The 23,136-nt window shown below is 37.5% G+C and overlaps 2 protein-coding genes across 2 annotated transcripts in view; one reads left to right on the top strand and one right to left on the bottom strand.

The window, feature by feature from the left end:
* Positions 1-260: 260 nt before the first annotated feature.
* The window catches only part of LOC136857119 (zinc finger protein 92), a 78,830-nt gene continuing 55,954 nt past the window's right edge, over positions 261-23,136 (bottom strand). The window contains exons 4-5 of the mRNA XM_068225064.1: positions 20,606-21,193; positions 261-1,333 (exon numbers count right to left, since the gene is read on the bottom strand). Coding sequence (XP_068081165.1) covers positions 913-1,333; positions 20,606-21,193 — 1,009 coding nt within the window. The 3' untranslated portion in view covers positions 261-912. The remainder of the gene's footprint in view (positions 1,334-20,605; positions 21,194-23,136) is intronic.
* Positions 1,701-13,306, top strand: LOC136858099 (uncharacterized). The gene is made up of 4 exons (XM_068225599.1): positions 1,701-1,851; positions 11,292-11,578; positions 11,733-11,940; positions 12,145-13,306. Exons 1-4 carry the CDS (start codon positions 1,701-1,703, stop codon positions 12,354-12,356), a joined length of 858 nt encoding a protein of 285 aa, XP_068081700.1. The 3' UTR covers positions 12,357-13,306.

Raw genomic sequence — 23,136 nt, 5'->3', positions numbered from 1 at the left:
CGTCCGGTGGAACTGTGAAATAAAGTTATTTTAATGTGCATGTGCAAGTACATACCAGTACTTATCATAACACATATGCAATTAAATAGCTTCACCTCACACTTCATAGCCTACTCTATTACATCAGTGCCTTCATAATGCACCTACATCTTAAAGTTCAGTTTGCTGTTCGGATACAAAGAGGAGATTACACATAATGGGACATATCTGTTATTGCTATAAGATAAACAAAATGTTTCAACAACTTTATTATATTATGTATGTAACCTTACCCAGTTATTTTAAAGAGGTCTATATATTGAAGAAAATATGAACAATTTAATGTAACACATTGCAATACTTCTGTTCCCCTACACAATTCATGGCTTGCTATACATCACAGCCTTCTCCATGTGCTTCAAAAGACATGCAGTTATGATACCACCAAAGAGTACATACCAATACTTCCTATAGCAAAATAAACAAAAAAAATTAATATTGTTTCTTTCCAAAAAGTTGGCATTTTTAAAAGATAATATATAAAATTATGTAGGTATGTAATGTGTGTGACATGAACTTGATTTCACTCATTTAATTTAAGCACTTGGCTAATGCCTCGAGCTTGAATTTTTCCACTCATGTAAAAAAAAAAAAAAAAAAAAAAAGGTCCAATTTATGTAAAAGTTGCACAAATATTATGTTGCTAACAGCTCTCCAAAGTACATATAACTATGCTCAAGACATTCTCTGGCATTACTAGTCTGCAATTTCATGTGTCTTTCAGCCTAGTAACCTATATCTCAATTTCCACAAGTTATTTTTCTGAAGATTGCAGGCGAAATTGATAACATTGTCAATGCACCACTCAGAAAGCGTAAGTTTTCTCAACTGCATGGTTTGATTCATGCCACAGAAGAATTAACCAAAGTAAAGTCAAAAGATGCATTTTTCTCTGAACTTCGATCTTTCATCTAGACCAATTGTATGGCAGGGGGCTCCAGTAATTTCTTCTTCTACTTTTTCTTCTTCCTCTACTTCTTTTTGCTGTACCTCATTATCTGGTCTCTCTTCCTCAATGTGAGAATTCCTGTGCTTGTCGAGGAGGGATGGCTTAGCGAATGGCAAGCCACATGTGTTACAGGTGTACAGTCCTATATCATTGTGTCCTCGTTGGTGTATTGTGAAGAGTGATTTACAGCTGAAGGCAGCATCACACACAAGACAACTTACAGACTGTCTGTGAGCCTTCAGTGAACCTGATGCACTGAACTTTCTACCACATTCAAGACACTGAAACCTCTTCTCTCCTGTATGGACTCTAGTGTGTTTGCGCCTGTTGGCATTGGTCACAAACCTACAAACAATAAGAAGAAAAACAATCTATACCACGCAGTTGAAAGAGAGTACAAAATCACTACACAGATGTTTAAAAAATTACAGGGTTGGTTTCCTCATAAATAGTGCAGAGAGAAAGACCATTTAAACATGGGTTCAGATATTGTTAATTTCTGAGATCTCACTCTTGGAAGACATCCATCAAGGGACGTACTTCATATACAATGACACCCCTGCACATTTTAGTCTTTGGGTGTCCATTAGCACCTAATGCACATCATCCTCGTATACAAGGTAGAGGTGAACCAACTGCTTGCCCTCCATGCTCACTTGACCTGAACCAGTTGGTCTTCTTTGTGTGGGGGTGCTTAAAATAATTGGTGTACATGACTGCTGTGAAGATGAAACAACACTTCTTAGAAGAACTGTGTAGGTTTGTCAAACGATTCTCAAAATACCTGGCATTTTTTAGCATGTTCGTAATGCAATTAGATAATGAGCAGAAGCAGGGGTGGGCACTGCAAACATTTCTAGAAGGTAATCAACAAATAATCAACAGAGAGCATTATTAAGGATATTCAAACTAAATTTTAGCAAATAACATTCTAGCTATGATACTTGGGAGTCTGATATCTCAGTAATTCTGAATTTCCATATATCAACTTTTAGTCTCCTCTACACATGAGAAATCCAACCCTGCACTTTTTTCTTGTATTTTTTAAACACTCTGTATAGTACCCATTAGATATATGACATAAGAATACATTTTTGGCTTACATTCTCAACAATAGGCAAGGGGTGTGTGTATAGTACACGAAACTTTTCTTGAGCCCTAAACTCCATAGTGCTGAATGGGAACTAGGGCTCAAGAAAAGGTTTGTGTACTATATATGTATATATACATACATACTTTTATGTAAAATAGTCATTTGGGTAAGTAATCTGCAAAAAACCTTTTCAAATATGGGCAATCTAACTGGCTGGATATTGCAACTGATCAGTCATTTTCCTCTTAGGCTGAAGGTTTCAGGATCAAATCCTAGTTGGTTAGCATTTAATAGTGCTTAAGTGTGAGAGACCTTTATCCATACATTCACCAACATGCTAAATAACCCATTTTAAAAGCAAAATATCACCATTTTGGCATCTCTTAAAATTAACAGTGTCTGAAGAGATGTTCACCACACAATGTTATTTGTAAAAGAGTAAACTGACCTATTCAGCTTCTTACGCTGAACAATTTTAAATTCTGATTTTCTTATACAATGTCCTGACTTATTACATGTTATAAATCTAATTTTTGGTCGGTATTGAAAATTTACAGTTCAAAAATAATAAAGGTGTTCTTTAATCCACCTATTCAATACTTTAATTTCCACTTATAGTGGTTACATAAACAGACTATCAGTCAAATGGAACATGTTTCGCCCTCAATTTAGGGCATCTTCAGCCTAAAAACAATCTTCAAGAGCACACCTTATATTAATATGGAAGCTAAAAGTTTAGCCAGTTACTAAAATTCAGTATATAAAAATGTGAAAAATGATACAATATACAAACATGTTAATGAAAACACTGTCAATGATTAAACCATAAACTATTTAGTCAGAGACTAAAACTTATTCTGTTAAAAAAATTTCTAATTAAAATGGTTCATTTAAAATTGTTAGTGGAATACCAAAGTGACAATGACATAATGCCAACGACATGAGGGTGTGAAACACAAGCACAAAAATGAATGTCATAAGTACAACATGTTCAAACCTTTTCAAATATGGGCAATCTAACTGGCTGGATATTGCAACTGATCAGTCATTTTCCTCTTAGGCTGAAGGTTTCAGGATCAAATCCTAGTTGGTTAGCATTTAATAGTGCTTAAGTGTGAGAGACCTTTATCCATACATTCACCAACATGCTAAATAACCCATTTTAAAAGCAAAATATCACCATTCTGGCATCTCTTAAAATTAACAGTGTCTGAAGAGATGTTCACCACACAATGTTATTTGTAAAAGAGTAAACTGACCTATTCAGCTTCTTACGCTGAACAATTTTAAATTCTGTGTTTATCTTTTAACTTCTACGTAACTACTGCATCCTACCTCTGCTCTAATCTGCTCGTCTTATTCATACCTTGGTCTACTCCTACCACTCTTACCACCTACACTTCCCTCAAAAAACCAACTGAACAAGTTCTGGGAGTCTTAAGATCTGTCCTATCATTCTATCTCTTCTTCTCGTCAAATTTAGAAAAATTGTTCACCTCTCACAAATTTGATTCAGTATCTCCAAATAGGTTATAGAGATAATAGCGGAAACTCTTTTGAAAGTGCATAGCACTATCTAGCAGCTTGCAGTGTAAAAACGAACAGCTGTCGACTGCTCCTTGTGACTGCTATGTCATAATACCTGAACCAGAGATCTCAAAATTTCACCTGTACACAAATGGCAACAAAAAGTGCAGAGTGTTGCAAAAAACAATGTCCAGATAAAAGAAACAGAACTGTGTGTTGAAAGCTAGGCTAAGTAGTTTAAATCATACTAAAGTGAAAGTAAAACTACAGAAAAGAATATTATTAGTGACTGTGAAGGTAATTTTTGTAGTGATGTAGCAGATAACTTTATACAACTCCAGGCTAAGCTTCAGGACAGAAAGGCTCAGGGGACGATGTACTCGGATAAAGATAAGAGTTTTGTTTTGGCCCTACATTTCTGTTCTCCAAAATCATATAGGTTCTTGCAGACATACTTTTGTTTATCTACTATTAAGAATTGAGAAGTTGGCTACAAAATTCAGAAGTAAAGCCTGGTATGAATGACATTCATCTCAATTTTTATCGGAGATCGCTGCTGCCCTCTATAAACATAAAATTCTATGTCCTAAATTTTTAATAAGAAGTGGTCTTAAAATAATATACCCTTAAGGGGTTTTTACTGGAGGGTGAGGAATGATGACAAAAATATGCATTTATATGAAACCGTCTGAATGACGAAGTTAAAATTTCAAATGATATCTGAGGTGTTAAATAACAGAAGGCTTGAAAAAATTTAACCCCTAAGACAGTTAAATGGGGGTTAAGATCCGAAAACAAATGTATCCATTCCTTTCTCTGAAATCGTTTAAAGAAAGAAGACAAAATTCCAAATATTTTAAAACCTAGGTGTGAATTAGGAAATATTTTTAAACATTCCACCCCATTTAAACGGGGTTAGCTCCTGAAACAAAATTTTTCACCCCTCCAAAACTCTTTGACGAACAAAACTTGTAATTTTACAAGAAGATTCTTCTTTGATGTCTTGGGTGTAAAATATTGTATACTTCAAAATATTTCTCCCCTAAGGGGTTTAGATGGTAGCTGACTTTCAAAAACACAATATCCCTTGTTGCAAAACCGTTTCAGGCATGAACTTAAAATTATACATGAAGGGTGGTCTTCCATAACCTAGATGTTAATAAATATTTAAAAAAATTCACCCCCCCCCGGAAAAAGTATTCATTCCTCCATTACTGTTCGGCATACAAAATCAAAACTTTACAGGTTAGTCACTTTTAAGTCCTACATGTTTAATAAGATTGGGTTTAAAACCTTCCAATTCTACTGTGCGGGGTTCAAATGAGTGTTAGATCAGAAAATAAATAATCATTCCACCATAACCATTTGATGTATGAGCTGAGGGTGTATTTTACAGGTTCAGCTGACAGTGGACTCTCCAAAATGTAAAACTTCAATAACTTTCAGTTTTAAAACCATAGCAAAGCACGGGTATCTTGCCAGTCATCCTATAAATTAATACTTGACCCAATTTGTCCTCTTGAATTGCAACTTTATTTTCATTTTATGATCTTTCCTACTTTTAAAAGCTCAACTAAAGCTAATTTGTTTACTAATGTCATTTTATGCCATCTCTCCACTGACAGCTTGGAACATACCACTTAGTTGAGCATCTCATCTGCTTACTCCCAAGTCTTCCCAGCCTAAAATTTTGCAATATTTTTGTAACAATACTGTTTATGTTGGAAATCACCAAGAATAACTCATGCTGCTTTCCTTTGGATCTTTTCCAGTGAATGCCTTTCACTAAACTTTTCTTTCAGCATGTTATCTATCTATTGAAAATTACAAATTACCTTTGGACCAATAGAAACCACCCAGGATGTAAGACAACTAAGCTACTAGGGTTTACATACAAATATGGGAATTGCTGTAATAGCTAAGTATGTAGATATCCTTTGCAAGACCTCCCAATGATGTTCCTACCTGGGATCCTCTTTTTGCTTCAGAACTGTTTAAATGAAAGTTTGCCAATGACCAGGATTTCATCTAAAGCATTCATCTGTCCTTCTTGAAGAAATATTTAAATGGTGTGACAGACCTTGACCCCTTTTGGAAAACATCATCATATTATCATTCTGCTGTACGAGGACAGAGGATGACATAGTTTCCTTCTTTCACCTCAAAATCTGCTTATCAAAATAGTTGCCACTGGTGATCAACTCTGGAACTCTTTACCCGATCATATGCAAACATCGTCTAACATAGGATTTAAACATGGAGTAACTGACTCTTGAGTAAATATTGTTGTTTAAGGAATGCCAACAATATGGTATTATAATATACATGAACAATACACTTTCAAAAGGAAATCTGAAATTTCCCTAGATAGGCTCATTTTACATGAAATGACCCATTACAGCACTCATGACACAGGGGACTAGTGGCCGTCTTATAGCTCATTCACGATTGACACAAACTGACTCATTCAAGATTGACTGACTCTCCACACCTTCGCACTGTGCTTTTTATAGGTCAGCAGTAGTTTCCACTTCCAGATCATCCTGGCTTCCTGCTCTTGTTAATCTGCTTCCACCTTCTTCTAGGAGCTTCCTAATCACAAGCCTCAACAATTCTCTGATGTTATTGTTTTGCTCACTGCTAGTCTGTACGTGTCACCATGCGCCATCATTATCGACATCAGCTGACCCCCCCCTCATATGTCACAAAAATAATAATAAATCTCTACAATCAAGGGAGAGAAAGAAAGAGACTCACACTCTCTCTTTTTCTCTAGAATAGGGACCCTAGACATTCAAATTTTCCAGGGACAGTCCTGGTTTTTTGTCTGCTTGTAATGTTGTCCTGATATCCCGAAGAATCATATACAAGATGTTAAAAGTCCCAGTGTATCAAATAATTGATTCAAATAAAACAAGTTTGTTCTTCTAATTCTTTATATATACATTTCAATAAAGAACAAAAATTATAGTGAGATAGAGACACTTGTCAGCTTTTGCCTCATATTGCCTGGGTCCAATGCTTTGGTAGAATGTGTCTTCCTAATGGTAGAATGTGTCTTCCCAATGATAAATATTTTATGGACAAATGAGACGAATAAGCTCTAAATGAACACGGTGAAACAAATGAATATGGTGAGGTCATTTTAAGGATGTTTCATGCTAGAATTATTTTGATGTATCTGAAGACAGAAAAGTTCTTCTCAAGATTGATTCTTCCAGCAAATATGATTATGGGCAGTCCAATTCATGTACCATTCACCACCATCAGGAGAGGAAAAGGCAAACCAGTAAAGCAAGAGCAGAAGTAAGGTATCTATGAATATTAAGTTTATACACAAATAAATGTTAACTATCTTATTTATACCAAATATAATTGACAAATTTTTGTGAATATATTGAGTTTGCTACTTCCTAACATTCTGCCTGATATTTTATGAAAGTGTCCTGATTTTCTGCTTTCAGAAAATAGGATCTCTACTCTACAACAACATGTAATATAGGCCTGCATACACACTATGTCTCAAAGTACCAAAAATCTCAATGAACGGACACAATCTAAACCCCTGGACTATATGACCACTTCATACATAAATGCCTTTCTCACAGCAATGATAGTAACAGACCCAAGACATCATGTGATCACGTTCCAAGGTAGTTATAATTTTAATCATTGTGAATAATATGGACAGCCATAAACTATCTTTTATTATGACTGTTAAAGAGTTTTGACAGTTTACTAGTAAACCTTGCCTACAATAGTCCAAGTCTTGGAGAATATCAACTGCATTAACACATTATTTCAAGACTGTAAGATTACAAAGACAAATGCACAATAGTCTAAAACTAGCAGAGAGCACTAACATAACATGATAATCTATCGCAAAAGAACGGTGGTTATTCAATATTTTGTAACATTGAAGAGATTCTCACTGGAACTGAATCTGCATTGGATAATGATGAACCAGTCCTATAGGGCAGCAACTTTTTGTACTTCAAGTATGCTTTAGTAACACTGCGTAATAGGTTCAGATTTTTTTTTCCTTCTTTAGATATTTGAATGATTTCTCAGAACATGATTAAAATGGTATGTTAAAGATCCAGATGTATTTAAAAAGACTGAACCTAAAAGACTAGCTGTTTATCACTTTATGTGGAAAAATGACCAAGGTGTCATAGGTTGTTGTTTTTGTCACAACTCTCTTTCCTTTTACAAAATGTTGAGAACTATCTTTTTTCACATAATGTGCAAAATAACATATATTTTAAATAAAATAATTACTTTAAAAAATAATTCTAGGCTTATACCATTGACAAAATATCACCAATTGGTTTCTTTGGAGAGTGTGGCCATTGGCAGTATATATCGTTAGTTGATCTTTTCCACAAATACTGAAAATGAAAATATACTATTAGCTAGTCCTATCAAGGTTAAAATTCAAAATAACGATAATAAATTTTCAAGATCTGATACACGGAAGAAAGTAGTTCAATGATTAAGACCATCTACCATATATACATAAAAAATTAAACACTTTACACAAATTAAACCAAGATGACTTTTCAACACTATTCATAGGCAGAGGACGCATAAGTGACATAACAGATGATCTGGCAGCAACATGATAGATGTACAACAGAGATGTAGCTTGCATAAGACAATGTCCACCTATATAATCAGTAGATATCGGATTTGTGAGCAAATGCATATTTTGTTTGCCGAGATGCAGACTTCCAAAACTGACAAGAAAGTGTGTTTGAAGGTGAAATTGGATGAATTATTAAGTTTAGTATTTCATTTATATATACACATTTGTATATATTTGAGATTAGTGCACACATTTCTAATTTTGGATTTATTGTGCATATTTTTGACTTCTATTATGCATATTTTAACACATTTTACAAGCAGACTTCAAGAAAATGTGAAGTAATTAATGCCATGAACTCTTTTAGCAATGACAAGGTTCAAAGGAAAATGACACTTATAAAGACATACTTCAAAATCATACCAGTCAGAATCAATCAAGAAGCTAGAAGCACTTGGGTTGCATCTTGGAGATTCAATGGATGTTATGGAGAATGTGAAGCATGAAGTGGAAGTTAAGCTGCCTCTGTGGATCCGTGGTAGAGTGTCGGCCTCCGGATCCCAAGATAGCGGGTTCAAACCCGGCAGAGGTAGTCGGATTTTTGAAGGGCGGAAAAAAGTCCATTCGACACTCCATGTCGTACGATGTCGGCATGTAAAAGATCTCTGGTGATACATTTGGTATTTACCCGACAAAATTAATTAAATCTCAGCCATAGACGCCCAAGAGAGATCCGGTTTACTCTAGGTCCGCTAGATGGCAGACAGAGTAAGCCGGAACGTCGAAATTGACGAGCAGACAGCCAGATGGCGTCAAATCGAAATGTCTGCAAACGGTAGCTGAGGCCATACGATTATTATTATTATTATTATTATTTTAGTGGAAGTTATCCTAGGAAACCTTGGACTACGTCTGCAAACAAAATCTGGGCTATGACATCATGGTAGCTATAAACAAATATTTGGCTGGTACTGATAATGTGGATCTAACAGAATGTTTAACACCTGCACTTGCTCCCAAATTCAAGTACTGTCCTGTCACATCCACAGATGTAGAGAGATCATTCTTCACACTGAAGCTAGTTTTAATAGACAAATTTCACAGGTTTATACCAGAAAACTTAGAGAATGTTGTAGTGTACTGCAAAGCAGATTATGGACAGGAAAAGTAGGATGAGCAAGGTAAAATGAAAGAGAAATGTGTATTGAAGTGTGTTTTTGCATGTTTGTAGTTTTTTACATGGTTTTCTTACAACCTTACTAATTGATTTATCATATGTATTAGTTAACACGCTGAGTCTTATAAAGTAATCAATAGGGCTCAGATTCGAGCATACTAGCATATTTTTTTCTTGAATAGTACACATTGAAAGAAGCCTTTCCGTGGTATTTTCATCTCTCTGGGAACAACAGAATTTAAATTTATCAAGCATATAAATGCATAAAACCATGGTTTTCAGAACAGAAGCATATAAATGCATATTCTTGTGGTTTTCGTCTAAATTGTTTTTCTTCAAATTCCTCCCCCCCACCGGATTCAGGCCCTGACCATCCTTAAGGTTCGAAAACAGAAATAATTATTGAAAAGCCTATCTGGTGCGAATAATAGAACCGCAGGTTTTTAACCTTTAGTGAGGTCATTCACACACCCTAACTGGCCTCTGCTGGATTAGAGTCCGACTGGTCAATAAGCTCTGGGGAAGCCACAAGCATCCTTTCACTTTGAAATGTGAGGTATTTTAGTGGTGTGCCTATTTTGGGAACCAGTACTGTTTAGGTGGCTTTTCCCATGAAGTGGTCGAAGATCCGACCAGGTCAAGTGAAGTTTCTGCATTCTACTCTCAGTTCTCAGTTCGTAATCGTATCTGTATGTAGCTATCGAGTTCTTGCGATTTCTAAGTACGCGATGCCTAAAGTTACGGAATCTCTGAGTGTTTTACTCCGACGATGTGCAAAGGAAGACCCCTGACTCATTTTCTACTGACGGGAAAATTCTTTTCTGCACTATGTGCGAAAAAGACGTAAGTTCTTATTGACATTTTCACATCTACGTTCTTAAAGATATTACTGGTCAAAGAGTTGAAATTTCAAGCAAGTCATATGTGCAGCATACGGTGCCTACCTACTAGGTAAGTAGAGAGAAGTCTAAGAATTCGGAGTGTAGACCAGTTAGATCCTCAGATTTTACATTTCCAAGGCGGAAATTGACATTTGGATTTGCTGGTTTTTCATGGGATTGTTGAGAGGGTGCTGATATTTCTACTGCAATATTTGAAAATAATTTCATAGTCCACAATGCTTTATTTTTGTTCAATGCATTTTTTCTCACTTATGCGTACCTACCTACTGGAAAAAATCCAAAGAAAAGCAGCTCGATTTGTTCTGGGTGATTTCCGACAAAAGAGTAGCGTTACAAAAATGTTGCAAAGTTTGGGTTGGGAGGAACTGAGAGAAAGAAGAAGAGCTGCTCGACTAAGTGGTATGTGATATAGATGTTGATTCCCATAGGGAATCTGAAATATTTGTCCTGAATGAGTAAATTTATAATACCAATATAAATGGTCCGTTATTGGACATTATAAATTTTCCAGCTAACTCATTCTTGGTTGCCAGCGTTTCGCCCTCGTGTGCTAGGGTGGGCTCATCAGTTGGTACCTCCAGGTACCTCCAGGTACCAACTGATGAGCCCACCCTAGCACACGAGGGCGAAACGCTGGCAACCAAGAATGAGTTAGCTGGAAAATTTATAATGTCCAATAACGGACCATTTATATTGGTATTAAGTGGTATGTTCCGAGCTGTCAGCGGAGAGATGGCGTGGAATGACATTAGTAGACCAATAAGTTTGAGTGGCATTTATAAAAGTAGGAAAGATCACAATATGAAGATAAAGTTGGAATTCAAGAGGACAAATTGGGGCAAATATTCATTTATAGGAAGGGGAGTTAGGGATTGGAATAACCAAGGGAGACGTTCAATAAATTTCCAATTACTTTGAAATCATTTAGGAAAAGGCTAGGAAAACAACAGTTAGGGAATCTGCCACCTGGGCAACTGCCCTAAATGCAGATCAGAATTGATTGATTGATTCCGAAGGGTTTTCAATTTTTCCCAACAAAGCCACAAGTGGGCACTCAGCAAAAGTCGAAGAATTAAAAAAAAGGAAATCGAAGAAACAAGCGCTGATACAACCTTTGTTCAATCAGCAACAGCATTCGGACGAGTTCTCTTCCAGAGTTTGTAGGGCGTTCTTAAGCGCCAACATCCCCCTCTACAAGGTCGAACATGCTGAGATTAGAGCTCTCTTCAAGGACTTTGCAGGAAGAGAGTTGCCTCATGACTCGACCCTACGTAAAAATGACGTTTCTTCAGAGTATGAAAAGGTATGAATTAATGCACGATTGCCGTATTCCACATTCTCGTTTAAACAATTTAGAAGTAATTTTAACATGGATCTGGCTCTGTCGTAATGAAGGTAATCTCTCGATAATACCTTCATTCCATGAAGAATATTCATTCAGGTAATTTTTTCACCAGATTCTACACGCAACCAGGGAAGACATCGGGAGCCACCCAATTTGGTTATCTACTGACGAGACCACAGACAGTTGTGGAAGATACATGGCCAACGTTATTATTGGAAAACTCAGTGCCAGCAAACCAGGGAAAGGCCACCTAATTCTGTGCAGGGAGCTAGATGTGACAAACCATGGTACCATTGTGCGAACAGTGCAAGCAGCTCTGCGTAAGTATATTTTTGTTGATTTATTTTTCGAGCATTTTGCCAAAGAAGAAGAAATACAGTCTGGCTATAATTTCAATGCATTCTACATATGCTCAGTGAAGACTCTGCTAGTTCTGATAGTTAAATATCTCTTACAGTCATACGACAGGTCAGAATCCCATTAACTGAACGGTTTACCCTTCATTTTATGCATTCCTGTTTCAGGCTTGCTGTGGCCAACCTTTTCAGATGAGGAGGTAAACAAAGTACTCGCATTGGTGACTGATGCTGCTCCCTACATGATTAAGGCTGGGAAGAGCCTCAAGCTTCTCTACCCGAAGATGTTAAATGTTACTTGTCTCACCCATGCAATGCACAGAGTTGCTGAGGAGCTGCGCGAAAAATCGTCCAGCGTCAACAGCGTCATTCTTCAGTGAAGAAATTTTCGTCAAAGCTCCTTCTCACATCCGTACCTTCAAGACGATGCATCCAGAGCTCCCTTTACCTCCTGAACCCATATTGACGCAATGGGGAACTTGGATCTTGTCTGCCTTGTAAAAATCATAGGGCAATTGAAGAGATAAGACTATTTGAAATGTTTAAAATCTTCTCATTTTCGAGGTTTTCTCTATCATTCTTTTCATACCTTTTATGTTGACTCCATCATACGCCGCCTAATTTTGTAATTTTCTCAGTTATTCCCCTCGGCTCATGTTTTTCAATTATATTTTTTTCAGGTGATCAATACGTTTGATGAGGCGGACAGCAAGTACACTGCAAAAGCAAAGGCTGCTTTTTCAATGAAGGGCTTTATGCCATCCTTGACTTTCACAAAAGCCTACATGAGCGTCATTCCTGAGGCCATCCTAAAGTTGGAATCGTGAGGGATGGAGTTGGTTCGTAGTCCCTACAATACAAGGAGTCACCCAAGAAACCGACTCGTGGCTTGGAGAGACTGGGAAACCATGAAACAAAAGTTGGAGTCCGTGCTGGCTCGAAATCCCGGTTGGAGTGCAGCGCTGGACTTGGGGAGGATGCTGCGTGGCGAGTCTGCACCATCAGAGGATTTTCCGAACTACTCTGCACAAGAAGCAGCATCATTCAAGTATTTACCTCTCGTGTCAGTTGACGTCGAAAGATCGTTTTCATCGTTGAAACTTTTACTGACTGATTTAAGAAAATCATTCAAAACTGAAAACATAGAAAAAATGATTGCTGTACAGACCAATGCAGATCTACTTCACAGATCTACTTCATTGACTCGCCTAATTCTGAACATTTTGTAAATTAACTTTTAATCCGTAACTTTTATAAGAAAACTTCTCATATACACACTTGAAACTTGATTGCAAGTATATCGCAGTGTATCATACATACAATTAGAAAATAAAGCTCTATAAAGATATGTTATTGGTCTTTTCATTTCATTTTCCTTTCTATAGTTTTTAACGGTGTTTTTCAAGCATATTCTGCACATTTAACCGCATATGATGGTTTTTTCGAGCATATCTATGGAGCATGTAATGAGTTGTTCGAGCATATAACACATGGTTTTCGAGCATATCTGGAGATTTTATCGAGCATATCGATCCGAGCCCTAGTAATCAAGAATAGAAGAAGTGGGCATGGCAATATCCTTGCATTGGAAACAGATGATGGGAACCTGGTGAAAAGAGATCAAGGCATCAGAGAAGAAATTATTGATTGATGCTTGTTGTTTAAAGGGGCCTACCATCTAGGTCATCGGCCCCTAATGGTACGAAATGAGACGAAATGAAATGACATATCAAAAATCCAAAATCCTCCACTGACCACAATTCAAAAAGTGAGGACGAAGAATGAATGGATGGATATGAATTTAAAACGATCAGTGGAACCGACCCACAGTGCCTCACATGCACAGAAGCTGGCGTAAAAAATTAGTATAACTGACCAAGGGACTGCTTCTATAGCACAATACGGAATCGATGATGCTTGTAGTTTCGAGTCCAAAATCCAAGTCATCGGCCCCCCATAATGGTAGAAAAGTAGAACCATGGTATTTGTCATGTTGTGGTACTAATCAAGAGTAGGGTAGACTCGCAGTATTCCACACATTATGGTACTATTCACAGATAATGAAATTCGCACATGTATTACAGACCTAGGGTGTTTTGCACATTGCAGCGCCATTTACAGGCGACGCAAACCTATGGTGTTCATCACCTAAGTGTACTAACCACAGGGACTCGTACTATCCCACGGTGTTCCTTATATAGTGGGTACTAATCATAGGCAAGCCAGAACCATGGGTTCCCTCATCCAATGGTGTCGCTCATAAAGTGCTACTAATCACAGGTACTGTAAAAGCTGTCACGCTCTCATTTGTAACTAATCACAAACCTATTTGGTACCTAACATAGTGGTACTACGCGCAAGGAAAAGCGACCCACGGTGTTCCCTGTGTGTTGGTACTAATCACAAGGAGTTTCATGGTTCGAATATAATCATCCCTTGGTCGCCCATTTTAGTCGCCTCTTACGACAGGCGATACCGTGGGTGTATTCTTCGTCTGCATCCCCCACCCACAGGGGGTCAGAGAAGAAATGAAGAACTACCTCAACACTTTATTAAATGGAGAAAGTCCTCAAAATGATACCAATGAAGACTGCAGTTTAAGTGCAAGTGATGGAGAACAACACGAGTTGGCTAGAAGTGGAGTCTGAGCTAAAGAACATGAGAAATGGGAAGTGCCCACGGTTTTATGACCTCACTGCTGACATGTCCGGCTCCATGGCTAAATGGTTAGCATGCTGGCCTTTGGCCACAGGGGTCCCTGGTTCGATTCCTGCCAGGGTCGGGAATTTTAACCATCATTGGTTAATTTTGCTGGCACAGGGGCTGGGTGTATGTGTCGTCTTCATCACCATTTCATCCTCATCATGACGCGCAGATCGCCTACGGGAGTCAAATCAAAAGACCTGCACCTGGCGAGCCGAATATGTCCTTGGACACTCCCGGCACTAAAAGCCACACGCCATTTCATTTCACTGCTGACATGATAAAGGCAACTGCAGTACAAGGCATACAGTGGTTGTAATAGAGTTCTCTCTGTCATCTGGTAAGAGAACAAGACACCAGAGGACTGGATGTAAGGTATCATTATCCCCCTGCATAAAAAAGAAACGGGAAGAAATGCGGAAATTATAGGGGCATCACTCTACTTTCTCACTCACTTAAACTTCTGGAGAAGATAATTGAAAGAAAAATCAGGAATATAGTAGAATCATTATTGGAGGAGGAGCAACATGGGTTCAAGAAGAGCCAAAGCACTCCAGATCTGATATTTGCCATCAAAATGATACTACGCGCAAGGAAAAGCGACCCATGGTGTTCCCCGCCTGTTGGTACTAAAGCACAAGGAGTTTCATGGTTCGAATGTAATCATCTGTTGGTCGCCCCTTTTAGTTGCCTTAGTGATTGTTTTTATGGATATTGAGAAGGCCTACGATAGTGTGCCTAGGGAGATAATCAGGGAATGCCTAGAAGGTATAGGTGTGCCAAACTTTCTGATTGATAAAGTAAAGATGCTCTGTCAAAAATGCTTTAGATGTGTCCAAGTAGGGGATGGAAGATCAGATTGGTTTGTAACCAAAAGAGGAGTCCAGCAGGGAAGTGCCTTGTCAACCACTCCTGTTCATCATTGTCATGGATCAGATCATAAAATCTATTAAAGAACATTGCAAAGAGCCTAATACTCTAATATTTGCAGATGATGTTTTGATCTCAGGAGAAAATGAAGCAGAAGTACAGGATAACCTAAATCTTTGGAATGGAAAGTTTAAAGAATATGGACTAAACATCAATAAAACAAAAACTGTTGAAATGACTATCAACAAGTAAGGCACAGTTTCAAATATTTTCCTGGAGGGAACTCTGTTACAATCTGTTTCTAAATTCACATACCTTGGAAGTATCATTTCAAAACATAGCACAATAAACCAAGAAATACTTAACAGAACTTCAAGAGCTTCTCACTTTATTTTTCAAGTGAGAAATCTACTCTGGGATGATAAAATACCCTAGAAAGCAAAATTGACCATGTTTCATACCTACTTCATTCCAATTCTCACCTATGGACATGAAACATGTACCCTAAATAACAAGGATAATGGTAAAATCCAATCAACAGAAATTAAATTCATTAGAACAATGAACTAAAAGACCAGGAAAGACAAGATTAAAAATGAAACAAACAGGAAGGAGGCTGGCATTTAAATTCCTGTTACTGAGCTTTTAAGACGATGCAGGCTACAATGGTTTGGACATGTTATGAGGATGGACAGAACGAGAACAGCAAAGATATACTTTGACCGAGAAGTGAAAGGGCAGAGGTCAGTATGGTTGCCAAGAAATCGATGGATAGACACAGTGAAATCAGACGTCAAAACCAAACCAAACCAAACCCCATGGCACAACATCCCCGAAGGACCATGGCCTACCAAGCGACCGCTGCTCAACCCGAAGGCCTGCAGATTACGAGGTGTCGTGTGGTCAGCACGACGGATCCTCTCGGCCGTTATTCTTGTCTTTCAAGATCAGGGCCGCCATCCCACCGTCAGATAGCTCCTCAATTCGAATCACGTAGGCTGACTGGACCTCGAACCAGCCCTCAGATGCAGGTAAAAATCCCTGACCTGGCCGGGAATCGAACCCAGGACCTCCGGGTAAGAGTCAGGCACGCTACCCCTACACCGCGGGGCCGGCGAAATCAGATGTCAGCAAGAGGAATTTCAAGGGGGAGGAGATAGAGGGACAGAAACTATACTTCGACAGGAAGAAGTGGCAAGAGCTTGTACACCACACCCAGGAAATTGGAGCTGGAATATGATGATGATGATGACAGAGATGTGTGCATATTGTTTTAACAGTGAATACTGATAGATTGATACGTCTCACAAACTATGCACAGATTGTTTGTACTAGTGGAACAGCTGCAAGGAGTGTGATTTCTTGTTTTTCATGATCATGATTTTATATATTGGTATGGGTGAATCGCGTGGGTCCAGTTTGTATTTCATACAAGAGTATAAGAGGATGAAAATAAGTGCATACTTAAATGCGTGTCACCACATTTTTCAGCATAGCTGCAAGCTTATATTGGTTATTTATACAGCATATAAATCCAATGTCTAGTAGTCAGTCAGCAAATAGCAAAGGTGGAAGATGAAGATATATTGGTATTAGTAAATTTAATTAATGCTTATAATGAACAGCATGTTAAAGTCAGTATTGGGTACACCCTTATTGGTAGGTTAATGTTGACAGATATGGTGCCTTTAACATGTTTAAAACATTGGCTGCCGCCTGATGCACGTGTTCATCATGTCATTCCCGTGCTACATGCTGTTGACACGCATGTGTGTCGTCGTATATGGTTCGGTTTTACTTGTCTTTACTGGCTGGCACTGAGATTGGGCTTTGTTCTTCTGTAATGACACTAAGATTGAGGTTTGAGTTATGTGTTTGGCTTACTGGTTTGTGACCTGTTGCTTTCAAATGTGGTGTAATAATGGATGAAAGTGGCAATGACAATTCCACTGGTCCTTCAAGTTCCACCACAAAAAGTAAATGCAAAAGTCAAATCAATGAAAAAGTGTTGTAAACAGTGCCATGACGAGCGGAAAAGAATTGACTTTATTTACTACTGTGCTCAGTTCCCTGAAAATTCTGCACTTTGCTTAGAGCCTTGCTTTAGGATTTACCACTAGCCTAGTGCTATACATGATGCGAATGACTACAATAATATTCACTACTGCTTAAAAAAACAATTACTGAAGGATATTATTGGTGTGAACGATTATTATATAACAATGTAACATCATTTGTTATTATGCAATGTAAATATGCTGTATTAATGTCACACGTACCGGGCGAGTTAGCTGTGCGGTTAGGGGCGCATAGTTGTGAGCTTGCATCCGGAAGATAGTGGGTTCGAATCCCACTGCCGGCAGCCCTGAAGATGGTTTTCCATGGTTTCCCATTTTCACACCAGGCAAATGCTGGGGCTGTACCTTAATTAAGGCCATGGCCGCTTCCTTCCAACTCCTAACCCTTTCCTATCCCATCGTCACCGTAAGACCTATCTGTATCGGTGTGACGTAAAGCAAATTCTAAAAAAATAACAACCATGGCAAAGAATTCATACTGATTACTTCAGACCTTTCCTTGGATGATAATTATATTTTGGTTATCATAGATGGTCATTCAAAATGGTTAGAAGTTTTCCAGACCAGGTCAATGATAGCTTCTACTACTATAAAACTATTGTGTCAAGAATTTGCCAGATTTGGTCTACCAGAAATTCTAGTTTCAGACAATTACTTTGCTTTTGAAAGCGCTGAATTCCAATCTTTCTTGAAAATGATTGGGGTAATTTTCAGGAGTGGAGCACCGTTTTCTCCAAGAATGAATGGTGCATCTGAAAATGCAGTGAAGAGCTTTATGAGCTGCATTACACAATATGCCTGTAGAGAAATTGGAGTTATATCTTCAGAAATTTCTATTGGACTATCAAAACACTCCACATGCTACAATAGGAGTGTCACCGTCACAAGCTCTGATGGGATGCAAATTAAGGAATAGATTTGATTTACTCATAACTTCACCAACAATGAATAAAATTTAGAATAAACAAGAGAAATAAGTTGCTTTGTATGGTGGGACATGCTTAGGAAGAAAATCATTTTTGGTAAATGATAACGTTTGCACCAGAAACTACTGAAATAATGAAAACAAATGGATTAAAGCAAGAATTATTAATGTTTTAGGACCTAGACGGTCCAAAGTGTATAATACACAACTTAAATGATCTTGGATCAGATATTGTGATGAGTTGAGATTGGCACTATCCGACGTAGTTGAAACTTCAGAGGAAAATCAGTTCAAAGATGACCTAACGACTCATTACAGGTCGATAAGAACCAAACAACCATTGTTTTGACTTTGACGACACCAGTATCAAGATCAATGACTTATGAATATTATTCTCCACCTGTTCTGAATAATGTTTCAGCGATGCTTAGTTCTTCAGATGGAGAGCTAACCAATGATGTTTACGAAGATGTGATGGTGATTAATTCAATGGATGGAGAGTCAACAGAGCCTAAGTCTACTACAACGAATTCTCCGCCCATTATGGACATCACCACCACTTGTGCAATCAATCAATCAATCAATCAATCAATCAATCAATCAATCAATCAATCAATCAATCAATCAATCAATCAATCAATCAATCAATCAATCAATCAATCAATCAATCAATCAATCAATCAATCAATCAATCAATCAATCAATCAATCAATCAATCAATCAATCAATCAATCAATCAATCAATCAATCAATCAATCAATCAATCAATCAATCAATCAATCAATCAATCAATCAATCAATCAATCAATCAATCAATCAATCAATCAATCAATCAATCAATCAATCAATCAATCAATCAATCAATCAATCAATCAATCAATCAATCAATCAATCAATCAATCAATCAATCAATCAATCAATCAATCAATCAATCAATCAATCAATCAATCAATCAATCAATCAATCAATCAATCAATCAATCAATCAATCAATCAATCAATCAATCAATCAATCAATCAATCAATCAATCAATCAATCAATCAATCAATCAATCAATCAATCAATCAATCAATCAATCAATCAATCAATCAATCAATCAATCAATCAATCAATCAATCAATCAATCAATCAATCAATCAATCAATCAATCAATCAATCAATCAATCAATCAATCAATCAATCAATCAATCAATCAATCAATCAATCAATCAATCAATCAATCAATCAATCAATCAATCAATCAATCAATCAATCAATCAATCAATCAATCAATCAATCAATCAATCAATCAATCAATCAATCAATCAATCAATCAATCAATCAATCAATCAATCAATCAATCAATCAATCAATCAATCAATCAATCAATCAATCAATCAATCAATCAATCAATCAATCAATCAATCAATCAATCAATCAATCAATCAATCAATCAATCAATCAATCAATCAATCAATCAATCAATCAATCAATCAATCAATCAATCAATCAATCAATCAATCAATCAATCAATCAATCAATCAATCAATCAATCAATCAATCAATCAATCAATCAATCAATCAATCAATCAATCAATCAATCAATCAATCAATCAATCAATCAATCAATCAATCAATCAATCAATCAATCAATCAATCAATCAATCAATCAATCAATCAATCAATCAATCAATCAATCAATCAATCAATCAATCAATCAATCAATCAATCAATCAATCAATCAATCAATCAATCAATCAATCAATCAATCAATCAATCAATCAATCAATCAATCAATCAATCAATCAATCAATCAATCACCTGCATGTAGGACTATTGCCCAGTTGGCAGATTCCCTATCTTTGGATACATCTAGAAAGCAACTCTGTACATCATGACAGTAATACATGTAATTCTAGGCACAGGTTGGTGAATACTAAAATCCTATCATGTAATAATTTTCAAACTGTACATGGATGGTTTCCTTGAAAAGGTTCTGTTCGACATCAATCAAGCATACTTCAATTACTATGCTATCTTACTGTAATAGGCATACAAGAATAATCATACATACCTCATATCACAATAATCACACTTGAAAGGTTTATACCCTGTATGCAGTTTACAATGGTTACTCCAACTGGACTGAGCAGTAAAAGTTTTCCCACAATCTCCACACTTGTAGGGTCGTTCGCCTGTGTGTCGATTCATGTGGTCTTCAAGGCGGGCCTTAATTGCAAACCCCTGACCACATTCAGGACAAGAAAATCTTCGCTGTTCTGCATGGATAACCTGGTGAGACTTCAACTCTCCCTTGGTCCGAAATGAACCTGGACACTCGTTGCATTTGTAGCTTTTCTCTGTGACGTGGGTCTTACGGTGTCGAAGGAAAGCGTCTATACCAGGTATCACCTTGGGACAATATGGACACTGGAAACCCACTGGACCAGAATGAGCCAATAAGTGACGCAAGTGGTCCTGTTTCTTGGGGAATTTTTCTGAGCAAAGAACACAGGAGTATGGATGAATTCCATGCTTATTACGCTTATGTCCAGTTATGCTATGCTTATTAACAAATCGTTGCCCACAGATTTCACAGGTATACCTGGCAAACTTTCTTGAATGTCGTCCTCGTAGTTTACTGCTCTCCAGAGTTGTGCACCTGCAAGTTAAATTCACACGTGACAACTGCTAAAGAAGGCCCTCAAGCAAAACAAGTAAAACTGATGAGGCCAGAGTTGTGCACCTGCAAGTTAAATTCACATGTGACAACTGCTAAAGAAGGCCCTCAAGCAAAACAAGTAAAACTGATGAGGAGTACTAAAACACAAAAATGAATTTCATGCAGCATTTCAAGAGAGATTTATATTTCCTGATTTCTGAATATCATAAAGTCTTAAGAACATATCCTGAAAGAAGCAAGGTGTGACCAAGGACCAAGGATACTCGCCAGTAATAACCACTTCTAGAGACTGGTAGGTCAGTGGACTTGAGTGCTAAATAAAACATCCTTTTACACTTGAGGCAAAATGCTGATAATTTCATGATTGAAAAGGCCTAATGAGCTTAGATGTTTTTAAAATTTGTAACTGATGAAATAAAAGTTATGGTTTTCTTCTGGGAACTTAATTTTTTGATACAATAGCCAAAGGTGGGTATTTATACAAGTGGAGGTACATACTTCTCCTAGTGCATCATCACTGCATTATCCTACACAGGAGGCTTGCAGTGGTGTCTCAATGGCGCGCTAACCGCCAGCGTTTGGGAAAGGAGTGGCAATCCAACTGATGAGCCCACTGCCACACTGGGGTGAAACGCTGGTAATTTCACAACTGAAAAGGCTTAGTCTTTAATTTCATTTTCCGATTTGCTTGAATTTGCAAGATGTGCATATAAACTTCAAGTGGAATGATGGCCAATTGCTAACAAGTTGTTCAGAGAGTTACAGTGCACCTACAAATCAAAATCAAATTCAAGTGTCTTATCCCAACTTGAACATTGGTGACAGTGGTCCAGTTGAGTCAGGGGCCACTGATCAGGCATCTTGAGCTAGAGTTTACTTGCAGTAGGGAGGTCAATTCTTTTCCACTCCTCTTAAAATCAACAGCATGTGGGCAATCCATCCAAGTGGTGATGATGGCTATGCTGTTGACTACTGTGCACTTAGGAGTTAAAATTGATATCAGACGTCACTATACTTAATAGGTATTTACTGATGCCTACAAATATTTTATTTTAAAACACTTTAACTAGTTCTTGTGAAATATTCAGTGGCATGCGGTGACAAAATTCATCACTCCACCTGCATTTTTTTGACAATTTGCTTTATGTCACACCGACACAGATATGTCTTATGGCGACAATGGGATAGGTAAGGGATAGGAGTAGGAAGGAAGTGGCCGTCACAGCATTTGCCAGGTGTAAAAATGGGAAACCAGGGTTGCCGACAATGGGATTCGAACCCACTATCTCCCGAATGCAAGCTCAGAGCCATGTGGCCCTAACCGCATGGCTACTTGCTCGGTGCATTTTTTCTTAAAGCAATCGCAGCTCCACCACTCTCTCTAAAGCCAACATTACTATTTTATAAACTCCCTCGATAACTAAGTGAAAATATAAGAAGCAAACAGTTGAGGCAATTCTTAAATAAAAAATAAATTAATAAATAAGGCAATGTGGGTATTAAAGAACTTATGAAATTATACCACACTTGAATAAGAATATTTTCAACCACATACTAGCACATATTTCCAAATTGGTATATACGGCAGTGACGGCACCATTATAACTTAAGCTACAGCAGATATCAAACAATGCACTTACAGCCTCACCCATTGACGCTTCGTAATAGTAGTCATTGTTTTCACACAAATATACTGGGATTAACTTTTTGTTTTTTTAACTTAGAAAGCCTAACCTAAACTGAATAAGCTAACTTTAGCAGGTATTTTCCCGTCGTCAAAGTTTTACAGTTGAGCATAGGTACAACAACGGCAAGCGAGGGAAAATATTCCTCACAACATTTCACGAAGAATGCCATGAAACTTGTGAAAAACTTCATCTATAATCCAAGAGGAACGCTACAAAAAATCTCAATATACGACC

The sequence above is a fragment of the Anabrus simplex genome, chromosome 1 (genome assembly GCF_040414725.1).
Source record: "Anabrus simplex isolate iqAnaSimp1 chromosome 1, ASM4041472v1, whole genome shotgun sequence".
In the NCBI taxonomy this organism is placed as follows: domain Eukaryota; kingdom Metazoa; phylum Arthropoda; class Insecta; order Orthoptera; family Tettigoniidae; genus Anabrus; species Anabrus simplex.
Note: the sequence above shows the minus strand (reverse complement) of the source record. Positions and strands in the feature narration are given on the sequence as shown.